This window comes from Pristiophorus japonicus, chromosome 13 (genome assembly GCF_044704955.1).
Source record: "Pristiophorus japonicus isolate sPriJap1 chromosome 13, sPriJap1.hap1, whole genome shotgun sequence".
NCBI classification, from domain to species: Eukaryota; Metazoa; Chordata; class Chondrichthyes; family Pristiophoridae; genus Pristiophorus; species Pristiophorus japonicus.
In genome coordinates this window covers 159,911,620-159,926,750 of record NC_091989.1, presented here as the reverse complement: position 1 = coordinate 159,926,750, position 15,131 = coordinate 159,911,620, and the positions used below count along the sequence as shown (strand labels likewise).

General features: G+C 43.1%; 1 protein-coding gene across 3 annotated transcripts in view; it reads left to right on the top strand.

The window, feature by feature from the left end:
• The window catches only part of LOC139278942 (early endosome antigen 1), a 1,017,310-nt gene that overhangs the window by 175,440 nt on the left and 826,739 nt on the right, over window positions 1-15,131 (top strand). For all 3 annotated transcript variants that reach the window (XM_070898220.1, XM_070898221.1, XM_070898219.1), the window contains exon 5: window positions 10,423-10,545. In XM_070898220.1, coding sequence (XP_070754321.1) covers window positions 10,423-10,545 — 123 coding nt within the window. The remainder of the gene's footprint in view (window positions 1-10,422; window positions 10,546-15,131) is intronic.

The following is a 15,131-nucleotide window of genomic DNA, read 5'->3' as shown; positions in this document are numbered from 1 at the left end:
TGGCTATTATTTGGCTTTTACAGTCGTATTACAGTGCTGAGAAATATTGCCATTAGTTAATATTCAGCATTGAAGTGATATTTACATCAGTGTTTAAAACTCCATAATGCATTGACATTTAAAAAAAATATAATATATAGAGACCAGAAAAAAAGAATTAAAATAAATATTTTTAAATAAAGCAGTGTTTGTGCTGTGATGAGGTATAACTTTGCAGTATGGAATGACGTAAAGAGTAATCGCGCAAGACACCTGACATCAGTGAAATGCATTCTGTGGAAAAACAGACACTTTACATCAATATAGATCATAAATAAGGACAATTTATGTTATTAATATCTTTGAATTTTGAAAATTAGATTCAAAGTACATTTTATTAAAAGGACTGATCAGCCTGGATTTTTTTCATTGGTGTTTACTTGCTTAGAAGTAAATACTGATGATGCCTCAGGAAAACTGAACTCAACAAATCTCTTCTCATTTTATAATTATTAGAAGAGAAAACGTTCGCTGGTATGTGGATAAGGCTAATATTTTATATTTATAGTTTTTCATAAAAGCCTGTTGTCCAGCTGTGGTTTGACCCCTTTAATAATAAATGATGGATGCGAGAATTACAGAGAGAACTGAAAAAAAAATCCAATTTTGTCTTGGCTGTATTAAATGGAAACTGAAATATGTGATTTAATGCATGGTATGAATGGTTGCTATTATGTGTTATTAACAAATCAACCTCCTCTTTCTATAATATGAATCCTTATCGCACCAGGAACAGCGTACACGCTTTTCTGTATTGATTTATTGCTGCTTGCCGTATGACAGTGGAAAGTAATGAGTTGACTATGTTTTTGATAGGATTGTGCTGTAAGTTCAGCAAGTTTTATCTCCGTCACTTGATTAGATTTTGCTCGGGTTACTTAGTTTGCAGAAAACGCTAACTCAGCTGTTACAATTGAATTGTTATGAAATAGATAATGGAATTTGAAGCATTTTGCTGTATGGACCTGGTGGTGTTTTTGTAGATCAGAATATTGTGCAAACAGAGGCAGAAATTCAGTTTTCAGAAATCAGAGTTTATATTAACAAAGTTTGAGTGTAAAATGATATTAATTGAACTACACTCTGTTGTGATTTTTCACAATTATTAAAATGTTTCCCTCCCGTTTTCTGATACTTATAGAAAATGCTCCTTCTGCAATTTTTAATAATCCTCCTGTTGGGAATCATATGCAATGAGTTTTAGTGACGGGCAAGTTAATAGAGAGGATGTTTTAAATGCTCTTTGTTAATCTGAGAGTCATAAATAATGCTTGGTATCTGAAATTGAAATGCATACAAAACAATGTTCTCGTTGAGGTGCATCGGCGCAACTGCGCAGTAATCTGAAAGGTCCCGTGCAGGCCGCTCCCTGGCTTTTATATTGTAAATATCGCGCATGCACAGAAATTTAAAGAGACCGCGCATTAAAAGAAAAAGACCACACAGAACAAAGTGCAGCTTACAGGAAACATTGGTCCAAAAGCGTTAGATTGAGGAGATTGTTGTTTAAATTCTGATCATACAGTAGTTTGTTAATCACTTTGCAAACTAACTTTATTGCTAGTTTCAGATAAGGTTGTTCTGAAGTAAACTAGTGCATTCTTTCATTATGCTCAGAGATCTATATCCTTGAATTATCGATCTCCACAATTGAGTGATGGATTTGATTCCACCCAACAGTTTATGGGGAAAGTATACATTTGTACAATTTGCTTTTTTGAAATTGGTGTTGTGTAAAATAGTGTAGCAGCTGCTTGATTTCAAAGCCCGAGATGAACAGATTATGCTGAGCACAGAAATAATCTACTGTACAGAATTATTACATTATTTAACAAAGTTTAATGCAGGTGACATTTTGTATTGTGCAATGATTTAAAAAAAATAGTTTCTCACGTTACTGTTTGGAATCCCACTTCAGAGACCTGAGCACAAAATCTAGGTTAACACTCCAGTGCAGTGCTGAGCGAGTGCTGCACTGTTGAAGGTGCCGTCTTTCGGATGAGACGATAAACCGAGTGCACGTCTGCCCCCACAAGTGAAAGTAAAAGATCCAATTTCAAAGAAGAACAGGGGAGTTCTCCCTAGTCTCCTGGCCAACACTTAGCCCTCAACCAAGATCACTGAAGCGGCATATCTGGTCATTATCGCATTGCTGTTTGTGGGAACTTGTTGTGCGCAAATTGGTTGCTGTGTTTCCTATGCTACAATGGTGACTAGGTGACCTCACTTTGAAAGTACGTAATTGGCTGTGAAGTGCTTTGGGGCGACCTGAGGTCGTGAAAGGTGCTATAAAAATGTAAGTTTCTTTTTTATTTAAACCAATTTATTTACCCATTGTGTTTATCGACTTTATGTTCCCCTAGGTGCTGGGTGACCATACACACAACATTTTTTCTCATTGCTTCTGGAGCATAATGCCAAGATCGCCCAGGCCAAATATTGAACTCGTGAGACACAGTGCAGGGCTACTCCTACTGTATTCTAACATTGTGCCTTAAGACACTATCACTTTCAGTTTTCTGAAAGAAGGTGACACTGATGTGGGTTCAATAAGTTAGGTTTTTTTCAACCAATGGCATCAATTTTCTTTGTTGTTTTTAACTTCTTAAAGCTGAGTATAAATTGTTGGAATTTGGATGGTAATTCCATCGGGACTATTCGTTTTTGTATTTCCCCCTAATGTAATGTTAGCATTTTTGATTGTTACTGAATACCAGAATTCCTGATTGATTGAATCTAATAAATGCATAATTAGTTTGCAAAAATTTTCTTGGATCAGAATTTCTATAAACTGCAGCTAGAACTAGCCAAGTTTATTAATCATTCTGCAGTTCATTCTGAATAAAAACAGAAAGCACTTAACAAAAGCATTTTAAACAAAGTGAGATTGGATTTTGAAACTGCTTTGAGACAAAAAGATAGGGAATGAGCTGACAAGAGAAATGTATAAAGTTATTATGATTTGGTTCAAGATGTTCTTAGCAGCATATTGGAAATGGAAATTCAATACAGCTTGCTGATTGTCCATAGTGTTGCTCATAGTTAGTCTCCTTGCGCAGACGCAGGCATTGTCCGCATACTGCAGCTCAATGACAGAGGTTGGTGTGATCTTGGACCTAGCCTGGAGGCGGCGTAGGTTAAACAGCTTCCCACTGGTTCTGTAGTTTAGTTCCACTCCAGCGGGGAGCTTGTTAATTGTGAGGTGGAGCATGGCAGCGAGGAAGATTGAGAAAAGGGTTGCAACGATGACGCAGCCCTGTTTGACCCCGGTCTGGACGTGAATTGGGTCTGTAATGGATCCGTTGGTAAGGATCACGGCCTGCATGTCATCGTGAGGCAGGCGAAGGATGTTGATAAACTTTGGGGGGCACCCGAAACAGAGGAGGACGCTCCATAGACCCTCACGGTTGACAGTGTCAAATATTTTTAAGATCAAATCTCCTGGGAGGACAGGCGCACCAACATCAGTGTCCTCGACCAGGCTAACATCCCCAGTATTGAAGCACTGACCACACTTGATCAGCTTCGCTGAGCAGGCCACATAGTTCGCATGCCAGATACAAGACTTCCGAAGCAAATGCTTTATGCGGAGCTCCTTCGTGGTAAACAAGCCAAAGGAGGACAGCGGAAACGTTATAAGGAAACCCTCAAAGCCTCCCTGGTAAAGTGCGACATCACCACTGACACCTGGGTGATCCTTGCCAACGGATCCATTACAGACCTTGGCCGAAGACCGCCCGAGGTGGAGAAAGTGCATCCGGGAGGGCGTTGAGCTCTTCGAGTCTCAACGCAAAGAATGTGAAGAGGCCAAGCGCAGGCAGCGGAAGGAGCACGCGGCAAGCCGGCCCCACTGACCCCTTCCCTCGATGACTGTCTATCCCACCTGTGACAGGGTCTGTGGCTCTCGTATCGGACTGTTCAGCCATCAAAGAACTCACTTTGGGAGTGGAAGCAAGTCTTCCTCGATTCCGATGAGTTAGTCTGGCGCCTGGAGAATCATTGGGCTCAATTTTCCTCAATGCCGTTTTTTGGCATATTGCCAGAGTTACTCCCTTTTTTTTTCTGACCCCCAACTACTCCAAAAAAAAGTACCAAGTTTCCCCGTTCTATTTTTTGAAATTGGCATCGTGCAACCTGTCCTGTAACTTCGGTGGGTGGAACCTAATGTCTGTGCTGAAAAAAACGATGCCTCCCCCCCCCTTCTGTGCATGCGCGGAAAGAAAGGACGTTTTTGACGTGATTGCTATGGGCGCGCATGTCCAGTACAGCTCCCGGTCTGCATTCAGCCATTTTTAAAGAGCCAGTTGTGTGTGAGAACTTTAATTCTCATTGGAAAAATCGGAGCTGCAATACAAGATGCAACGTGGCTCAAGGACCAAGAATTTTTGACAGGATAAAGTGGAGGCACTAGTTACTGTAATTGAGGCCAGATGGTACGAGCTTGACACCAGCAGAGGTCACACAGAAGTTTCACCAAAAGAAATGAAGAAATTCTGGAACCAACTTGTAGAAGATTACTGTGCAATGGTGACCACCCCGAAGTATGGAGGCCAATGCAAAAAGAAGTGGCAGGACCTTGGTCAAGCAATTTGTGTAAGTAATATTTTCATTTATGCAATGGAATTGCAATTGTAAATGTGACCAGCTGTATATGTCCCACCCAGCAGAAAGACACCCTCCCTAAAAAGTTATGTTTTCATCTTTGCATAGGAAGATGGCACACAACAAACAGGAAAGAACTCGAACAGGAGGAGGCCCGGCAAATCTGCACCCACTGATACCCTTGTAAGAGAGGGTCGCTGCTATGATGGGTCCTGCCTGGAGAAAAGCAACCACCACTGCACAAGCTGGGCCCACACTCGAGGGAGAGGGCAAGTCCTGCAAATTCCACAGCCTGACTTTGCTAAATGTTAAGTACCGCGCGAGCTAGCCATGCTTCGGTTCATGGGGATGTTTCCGTCAGCTACGCTTCGGTTGATGCAATGTGCTATCATTCATCGTGGTCCTTCCAATGAGCCTGTTGCCTGTGCTGTGTGAGCCTACTCATGCCACCCACCCTGCCCCCTCCTCTGCTGCTAACCATTTGACTGTTCTGTTATATTTTGCAGAACTTGAGGCCAACCCTGACGATGCAGAAGAAGATTAAGACGTGGATGAGCCTGAAGAAGAGAACATCTTCCATTCCCACCTTCCAGACCAAGAGCATGGGGGTGAGGGGGAGGAGATGGATGAAGCCCCCACTGTTATATTCACTCTGGAGGAGGTTCAGGTGCCGCCCTTTGAGGTGCTAGGCCCTTTCCTGAGTGGTGGGACATTGAAGTGTTGGGACATTCCATGGTGTCCCACAATCCGAGGCTGCGGGTCCCAGTGGGATGCAGCGAGGCACACCCAGGGCCCCACCCTCCGAGGCTGTGGGTCCTAGTCGAATGCAGTAAGGCACACCCAGGGCCCCACAATCCGAGGCTGCGGGTCCCAGTGGGATGCAGCGAGGCACGCCCAGGGCCCCACCCTCCGAGGCTGCGGGTCCCAGTGGGATGTAGCGAAGCACACCCAGGGCCCCACCATCCGAGGCTGCGAGTCCCTGTGGGATGCAGCGAGCCACACCCAGGGGGAGGAGGGGAAGGAGAGCTCGACAGCGCTCTCCTGAGGTGCAGGATCTAACAGATGTGATTCAGATGATGACAATGAGTGCAGAGAGCAATTACGCGATCACTTCTGGACACCATCAGTGAGGTGGGTGATGATGTCTCTGGACTGTTAGGAGAAGTAACAACAGTCTCACGAGAAATGGGAACACTGTCCGGGAACATGAAGGAGGAAATGTCTCAGGCAGCAGATACAATGTCGGTGCACATGAGGGAGGGAATGTTGCAGGTAGTTGACACTGTCGGGGCACATGAGGGAGGGAATGTCGGAGTTAGCTGCTGCAATAAGGGAACACGCCCATATCCCGTCATCATTGACAGAATCTACTGCCACTCCCACTCCAATTCGCAGAACAACCTCTGAAGAGGCCCAAGCCGAACCTTCCATATTACTGGCTGCCTACCCCCCCTCCCCAAATCAAAAAGTGCGCATTACCGGAGATATTCGAAAGAATAAGCTTGGTACCAACCCGAGAAACGCTGCGCCACCACCTGCGGGCAGAGGTGGAGTCAACAAGACCAAGCGCAGCGGGCGGTTTTAGAATAAGATGGAGGAGAGATGGGTGCAGCCTTTCTTTGCTTCTGTTGTTATTATTGTTGTTGCTGTTTTAACTGTTCTCAAATTAAAAGTTTTTTGTAAGTTATGTAAATTTACAAGTTTAAAAGTTTGTAAGTGATCTTAAAGCTTTTAAGTGATAAAATTTGTAAGTGATCTTAATTGAAAACTTTAAAGTTTGATACAACAATATTTTTATTTAAGTTAAGTACAAACAAATGTTAAACTTTTGAATAAAATGTATTTTAAATTATAACTGAATCATTTCCATTATTTGTTCATTAATACAACACAGCATCACGGAACAGGTCCAAACAGTAAACATGGTCCATTTGGAATAGTTGCCGCTGAGCCTTCAGGCAGCAAAGTGTTCACGGATGAGCTGCTGGCGGAAGGCGCGAGCAATTGTTAAAGGGGCACGAAGGCCCGCCTTCCTCCGCCGTCGTGCTCCGGGTTCAGGTAGTTGCATGGCTTCCTTGTCCTCGTCCTCCTCCTCCTCGACATCTGTATCTTCCTCCTCATCATTAGCCACTCTCACCTCAGGTGGGTTTTCTACTACCAGCTGCTGCTGCCTCATGATGGCTAACTTATGCTGCATGCAGCACACAACAGTGAATTGACCGACAATCTCAAGGAAGTATTGCAAGTAGCCTTGGAATGGTCTAGGAATCGGAAATGCTATTTCAAGATGCCAATGGTTCTTTCTATTATGCTGCGCATCGCAATGTGCGACATGTTGTATTCCCGGTCAGCTTCTGTCTGGGTTACGTGTAGAAAAGGTCATGAGCCAGGTGGCGAGGTTGTACCCTTTGTCTCCCAGTAGCCAGCTCTGCCCTTCTGGCTGCTGCTGACACATGGCAGATATAACGCTCTCACGTAGAATGAACGCATCATGGGTGCACCCAGGGGATCTTGCATCAAATGACATGATGCGATACATGTCGACACACACGAGTTGCACATTAACGGAGTGGAAGCCTTTTCTGTTCCTTTACATCTCGGAATCCTCCAAAGGTGCTCGCAAGGAAATGGGGGTACAATCAGTGCCTTTGGGAAGCCAGCAATCCTGGAGAAGCCCTCAGCCCTGTCACGCATTGCCTGGGCGGTAATGGAGAACTTTATGTCGTCATTCCTCCAGGCATATAGTGCAGCAGTCACCTGCCAAATGCAGATATGTGTTGCATGTTGAGAAATGGCGTACGCATCCCCAGTTGTGGCCTGGAACGATCCAGATGCATAGAATGAAAGTGCAACTGTAACCTTCACTTCAACTGGCAAAGCAGTCCTCCTGAAGCTTCTAGGTTGCATGTCTGCTTTTACTAACTCTCAAATCTCAGTTACAACTTCTTTGCGGAAACGCAGCCTTCTGACGCAGTCTGCATCACTCAGGTGCAGGTATGAACGCCTGTCTCAATATACCCGACTTGGGTAAGGCCTCCTGCCCATCATCCTGCATACTCTGAGGTTCCTCATGCGATGACATCAAATCAATTGTCTCCTCCGCAGCACCATCATGCAGAAGGCTTGCATGAGGTATGGCATTGTCAGTATTGCCCCCATGATTAAATTGTACCTTTGCAAGAAGCTCAAAATGGCAGGCAGGACAAGCTTCTTTGTTGTCTCTCTCACCAAGGTTGACGCCCTAGAATGGACCACACCCAGGTCTGAGCATGTGCAATGGGTTTGCTTAGATCGGAACCCCCCGCCCCCCCCCCCCCCCTCCCATGCCCTGGGCTTAATTTGATGCTGCTTGCTGCATAGTGTAAAGGTTCTCATCCCTTCAGTTCGGCTTCCACACACCCCTCTACCACCGTGCTTCTTTTCAAGCTGAGCCCCTGTGTCCAGGCGAGGGACTGATTCTGCTGGCCGACGCATCGACCCGCAAGCCTGGTTCGGTGGTGACATGGCACTTTAAAAAAAAAAATAAATCCAAGCTTAAAGAATTGCATGAAAGTTCCATTTTCTGCGTTTTCAGTTGGAAAAATTTAAGCTTGATGATGCATATTTATGTGTTCTTGACTCCCTCCAGAACTTCGCGTAAAAACAATGGCGCCTTGCTACGCCGATTTTTTTTGATTTGGGCTGGTTTTTCTTAAGTGCCCAGAAGGTTTTTTAGGAGTGGTCACATACGCCATCCTAGGAGAATTGTAAGTTGGCCAAACTCGCATAATTGTGAAAAACTAGCACAGCAAAACAAAACGAACCTAAAAAAATCATAACTAACTGAGTTACGCTGGCGCACAATCTTTGGGGAAACTTGGATTTTTAAAATTTAGACCAAAAAAAGCGGCACGCGCCAAAAAAACGGGGCAAATCACTGGGGAAAATTGAACCCATTGTGATGTTTTGCTCTTAGTATGTGTTTAATTTGACTTATTCTTTAAGGCCATAGTTGAGGTACTCCCTGTGGGGAAGCAATCTAAATAAACACTTACTGAGATCAGTTAGAGGCTAATTGTTGGGGGTAGTTACAAGGTACTTTGGACGCTGCTTGTGAATCCCCAGCTCCTGCTCTTGGAGAGGTGCCAAGTTAATGAGGTCAGGAAAACCAACAGGAAATGACTGGCTTTTTATTTGTTTTAAGTATATGGGGGTGAAATTCCGTTGCGCCCGTTTGGGTGCCGTAACATCTGGGAGGCAGGACATTTTGCGGCGGGTGCGGAAATCCTGCCCCCCACCCTCAAAATTTGGGTTACCGACCCCGAAAGGAAATGGAGCGTAAAAGAATGCGTTCCACTTCCTTTCTGGAGCGGTCAGGAGTGGGGCACAGCGCTACGCACTAGGCCGCTTAGCGCTGTCGCATAGGAGGGGCACGCTGCAAACTCTGCAGTAAAGAACTGGCCTCCCTGGACCACCAGGGAGTGGGGGTGCCATGCCAACAGCCTGGTATTCAAGTAGAGTGCCGGGCTGACTGATTACTGCACGGACTCCACAATCGAAGCGCCAATGGAGCGCAGAACAAAGTTGTCAGATTTTTATTAAATGGCCGCCACATCCCCTTTAAGTATTGCCCAGCGAGCGGCCTGCCCGGTTCATGACCCTTTAAGCAGTCAATGGCATCGCCTGCCGCAGCTTCGGGGGCTATACCCAAGTTAGGATCCGGTGCAATGTGTGCGGTGATGACGTCGCCATTGCTGGCGCAGCTGAGCGGGGCGCTATGGGCTACCGCTGCCACTAAACTAGCAGCGCCACGCCCGGGCATCAAGTCGTTTACGCCCAGGGGACGCTAATGGAAGGCACAAACTACCCCAATTTCTAGGCCTTTATTTTTGATACTTTGAAATGTGACAAATGCAAGACTTTTATTTATCTAGATAGGATGAATGGAACGTGGTTTGGTTGACTGAAATTCTATTCTTGGATCAGGTTGTTTTTTATTTGGAACTGATATATATCTTGCAACTGGTAAAACTGAAAAATTATTCATGGTAATCTTTTTTCATAAAGTAACCTGTTGAAATGCTCCTGACCCTCACTCCACGCCCCCCCCACCCAACAAAATTAACAGAAATGTTTAAAAAAAATGGAGATGTGTTTAAAATGTAATGGGCAGTAATTGAGTTATTGTGTTCTTTCTTATAAATGGATTGTTTTAAAGATTGATTTTCTGGCTTTTCCTTCTCTACAGGCCATTTATTATGTCATATTCTTTTTTTCCCAGCTGTGAGGCTATGACAGTTTGGTCTGCTGGGAAGTTTCAGTGGCATAGACCAAAATAAGATAGTGTTTACTTTTATCTTGAGGTCCTATCTGGGGGGGAGGGGGAGGGGGAGGGGTTATTTCCATACTATTAAAGCTTTCAACAAAGTCACTGCAGCAATACTAATGATCTCTTATTTCAATTAAATTATCTCATTCAATCATAGTAAAACTTCTAATTTGGTTGTTTAACAGATTAGAGATTTGCATACAAAAGTTTATTATAGTTTATTATACATTGTAGGAAGTCTGTATAGTGCAAGAGATTGCACATTTCTTCCCTCCCAGTGCTACCACCACCACAATAATACAAACAGTTGTACTAATTCTAAGCAATTGTTTATTTTGCCACTCATGGCAGAGTTAAAATGCTTTAAAAAGTCTCTAGTTGCAAACATAATTGTTGCAGATTAACAAAGGTCAGATTTCCAGTGTGATTTCAATGTTCAAAATCTACTTGGGATCTTTTGTCTTTTTTTGAAGGATTTGAGAAATAAACTTGGGTCTTCTGAGACTGAACTGTTAAGGTTACAAGAAGAGAACACAAACCTAAAGACAGATAACTGCGATCTGAGGACTACAACCCAGCACACCAAACCAGGACAGGTGCTCTATTTCAAATTATTCTTTCAGCAACTGTTCACTTATTTTATGTCCAGTGCTTTCACCTTATGGAATCAGATTTGTCATGAATTAAGGATTCTATACAAGAAGTGGGATTCTTTTAACCATACCAATTGACAGCAATTTACATCCCATTTTTCACTTAATGTGAAATTTATCGAGAGAGAAAGTAGAGTGTATAAAATGAAAAAGGTAGTATTAATGAATTAGTACTCTTCTGAAGTAGAGTTTGAATACATTGTCTGAAATCCCCCCTGCACTCATTTCTGTTAAGTTATCAAATGTCATGAAGCATACCTTGTATACGTTATTCTGTCTGTATTATACTTTTTATACTCTTGCTAAATTTTGACTCTGTTGACGAAGTTCAAATAGAGGGAACATTGGTTCTTTTAAATGAACCCATTCCCGGCCGCTCCAACATGAACAAATTGAAGTCCTTCCTCGCTGCCGACTCCCGCAATCGCTGGCCTGACCCCAAGATCCACTGTCCCGTCCCTCCCCCCCACCCCCCCACCTCCCCACCCCACCCATGATCTCTCTGCCACACTTCCAGCCCCAAGCCAGCCAGCCAGCCCCAATATCCCCTTGCTCAGTACCTGTACCATCCAATTTAACGTGACCTCCCCTCATCCGGCAAAATCCCTTATCCGGCACAGGCCAGGTCCCAAGGATGCCGGATAAGAGAGAGGTTCAACCTGTACTGTAATCCTCTCTGAAAATTCAGATCCGTTTTGAATGGAAATAAATGAAGTATGGCCAATATGCTATCCATACCAGTTCTCTTAGTCTCAATGAATCCGTTTTACAATATTTTCAAACCTGCTTTTAGAAACAGGGTGCAAAAAATAATTCTTTGGGCTAAAAATTCACCAACACAGTGCCTGGTTTTTCGACGATATTTTGCCGTTTTTGGCAAAAAACGGTGAACTGGGAAATTCGAGTCGTGCGCCGGCAGTTTTTAAGTACCGCTGGGGTGCGGACTGCCGGCATGCAAGACTCGAAATAGTGCCTTTGCCAAAAATTTGGCTCGCAGCGCACCCGTTGTTAGGATGAAAAAAAACGCCCGGGAAAAACCTGCATTGCAGCCCTTGGAACAACGGTCGGTATGAAAACCTGCAAAAAAGTTAAGTTAAAGTTTTTATTTTTTTATTCTTTTGCAGCGGTTCGATAGTTAAGTGTCTTGTGAATGTTTTGTGATGCTTTATTTTTTGTTTTTGAAATTTTTTGGGGGTGTTTTCCGCCCTCCCAAGGCCTCTCTCGCAGCGGTATCGTAGAAAAGTTGCAGAAAATTCTCAGTTTGCGCCACAAATCCTCGTGCAACGACGATTTTTACCGCTGGGCGCATTGATGTCCAAATTTTAGGCCTCATAGCGGTAGCAGAGTGATAGCTTTTAATGCTGCAGTCTGGAGCCAAAATCCACCTGCTGGTTCAGGAAAAAATCTCATTGATATTGTGATGCAGTTTCATAAACAAGCTGATTTAAAAGAAAATGGCATGACAGCACACCAGCAGCTTTTGCTTTTCTTTTAACAATTTTTCATCAATTCCCTGATCTGCCACCCTACATTTAAATAGTATGGCCACAAAATTGTATGGGCTGGGATCATACCTGCTGGTGACCTCAAGGATATGAGGGTTCAGTAGGAGGGAACATTATTTGCATGGGGCTGGCCGGCAGACTCCTGTGGGTGCATTTCTGCCCCACACTATATTATTGCAAGTTCTTTCTTTTCTTTGAAGGAAAGGTAGGGGTCCTTCACTTCAGCAAGCTGTTGTAAAGTACCATCTTGCGAAAGAAGAAAGAATTAACTTGCAATATAGTGCCATTCACAACTTCAGGAATCCGTAAATTGCAGCACAGCCAATCAAGTACTTTGAAATGTAGTCACTGTTATAATGTGGGCAGAACTGGCAGTACGATTGTGCACAGCAAGGTCCCACAAACAGCAATGAGACAATGATGAAATTATGTGTTTTATTGATGCTGGTTGTGGGATCAATGTTGGTCAAGACACCAGGAGAAATCACCTGATCATCTTCGAAAAGTGCCATGGATATTGTATGTCCACCTGAAAGGGAAGACAGGACCTTCGTTTAACGTCTCATCCAAAAGACACCACTCTCTCAGTACTGCTGAGAAGTGTCAGCCAAGATTATGTGCTCAAGTCTCTGAAGTGAATCTGGAATCCACAACCCTTCTGACTTAGAGGCTAGAGTGCTACCACTGAGCTAAGGCTGCTAGTAATGAATTCAATATTAACCCTGTCATGAAGTTCAGATAATAATCGCAAATAACTTTGTTTCAACTTAGAAGGTGTTTCTACTGTTTAATTTCTTCATACACCTTCTGTTTTGTTTTGTTCTGTTGTTTTTATTTTAGTAATATCCATAATTTTCATTTTAATTTGGTTCTGAAGTTGTAATCATTTTCTAACATTTGGAACGATTTCAAATCCTTGGCGGCCATCAACAAGTTCCAATTTTTATGATGCAGACAACCGTATGAAATTAATATTTTACAGGAAGAAGACAATTATAAAGTGATATTTTACAATAGGCCTAGATGCATAAAAAGTGGAACTGCTTTATTGCACGTGTGGCAAATGTTGTAATTTGAGTGGAATAAACTGGACATTCTCTGGTTGTCTGTTGTGTATTGTTGTATAATAAAAGTACAGTGATAATTTACTTTAATCTAAAATGTATTTAACTTGAATGGGGATAAATAAAAGTATGGAGAGCACTTTAATGGTACTCAGTCGGTCATAAGAGCTATTTGCCTTTATCTTGATGTGTGCCTTGGCAGAGATAAAAGTATTACTTTTATGGGCCATATACCCACGTTCTATTTTCTTACAATTAAATAATGGCGCTTGTGTGAATATTTGATTGTGTGCAATGTCAATGATTAAACTGTTGCTGAATTTGCTATATGGAGTGAGTAGCTGAAGAAAGTGAATTTACTTAGCAATTTTAATGCATACAGATTCAAATAAACATTAAATAGTAACATACAATTCAGCCTCTTCGACAAGAAACTGATGGAATGTCCATTGGCATAATTCATAAATCTAGTCATAGGTTGACAATCTAAAATAAGTCCCACTTTTCTATGCAGTTAAGATTGCTCTCCCTTGCTGCTGCGCCTTTTTTCTGCAGGCAGTTGCACAGCATTTTCTGTCTTTCTACCTCCGAGCTTCTTACAAATACTTTGCATTCATAACATTTCCCATCATTCATAATATTGCTGTCTGAAAATGTGCTTGTGTATTGAACAAAGTTGGAAGTAACTCCACCAATCCTACTGAATGCAAACCAGTGAAATTCTCAGTCTGTACAGATAACTTTACTGTTGGTAACTGTTCTGATATTTAAAAAGCTGACCCATGGAATATGCAAATAGAAAAACAAGGAGCAACCAAAGTGTGCATAGTTTCAGTTAACACATCAACAACAACAATTTGTTTTTTTATAGCCCCTTTAACGTAGTGAAACGTCCAAAGGCGCTTCATAGGAGCATTATGCGATAAAAAAATTTGATACCGAGCTGCATAAGTAGAAATTAGCGCAGGTGACCAAAAGTTTGGCTAAAGAGCTATACATTAAGGAGCGCCTTGAAGGAGGGTAGAGAGGCGGAGAGGTTTAGGCAGTGAGTTCCAGAGCTTGGGGCCTAGGCAACAGAAGGCACGGCCACTAATGGTTGAGCGATTATAATCAGGGATGCTCAGGAGGGCAGAATTACAGGAGCGCAGATATCTCTGGGTGGGGTGGGGGGGGGAGGGCGGCGGGTTGTGGGCTGAATGAGATTACAGAGATAGGAAGGGCAAGGCCATGGAAAGATTTGAAAATAAGGATGAGAATTTTGAAATCGCAGCATTGCTTAACTGGAAGCCAGTGTAGTTCAGCGAGCACAGGGGTGATGAGGGACTTGGTGCGAGTTAGGACACGGGCAGCCGAGTTTTGGATCATCTCTAGTTTGCATAGGGTGGAATGTGGGAGGCCAGCCAGAGGTAACAAAGGCATGGATGAGGCAATAATTTGTATTTATATAGCGTCTTTAACATAGTAAAATGTCCCAATGCGCTTCACAGGAGTATTGTTGACAAAAACTTGCGCTTCACAGGAGTATTGTTGACTAGCCACATAAGGATAAATTCGGGTAGGTGACCAAAAGCTTGGTCAAAGAGGTCTTAAAGGAGGAAAGAGGCGGAGAGGTTTAGGCAAGGAATTCCAGAGCTTAGTGGTTGAGCGATTATAATCGGGGATGCTCAAGACGACAGAATTAGAAGCGACATGTGATAGTTGCTTTAATTCTCGTAAATATTATACTTTCAGTCTACATTGTTCCTGTTCTGCTTAAAGAAGTAGTATTCAAAAATGTCGCTTGTTGGAATACAGGATCAGTAATCTCTAAGAGGCTGTTCAAACTAAACCATGGCCTTTTTGAAACGAAGAAAGGCCTCTAAAACTATGGAGGAAAGTCCAAAACAACAGGAGGATGAGCAGCCCAAAGTAAAGACGAAAATTGTCTATGAAACCACTCGGAAGAAAGAAATCACGCTGG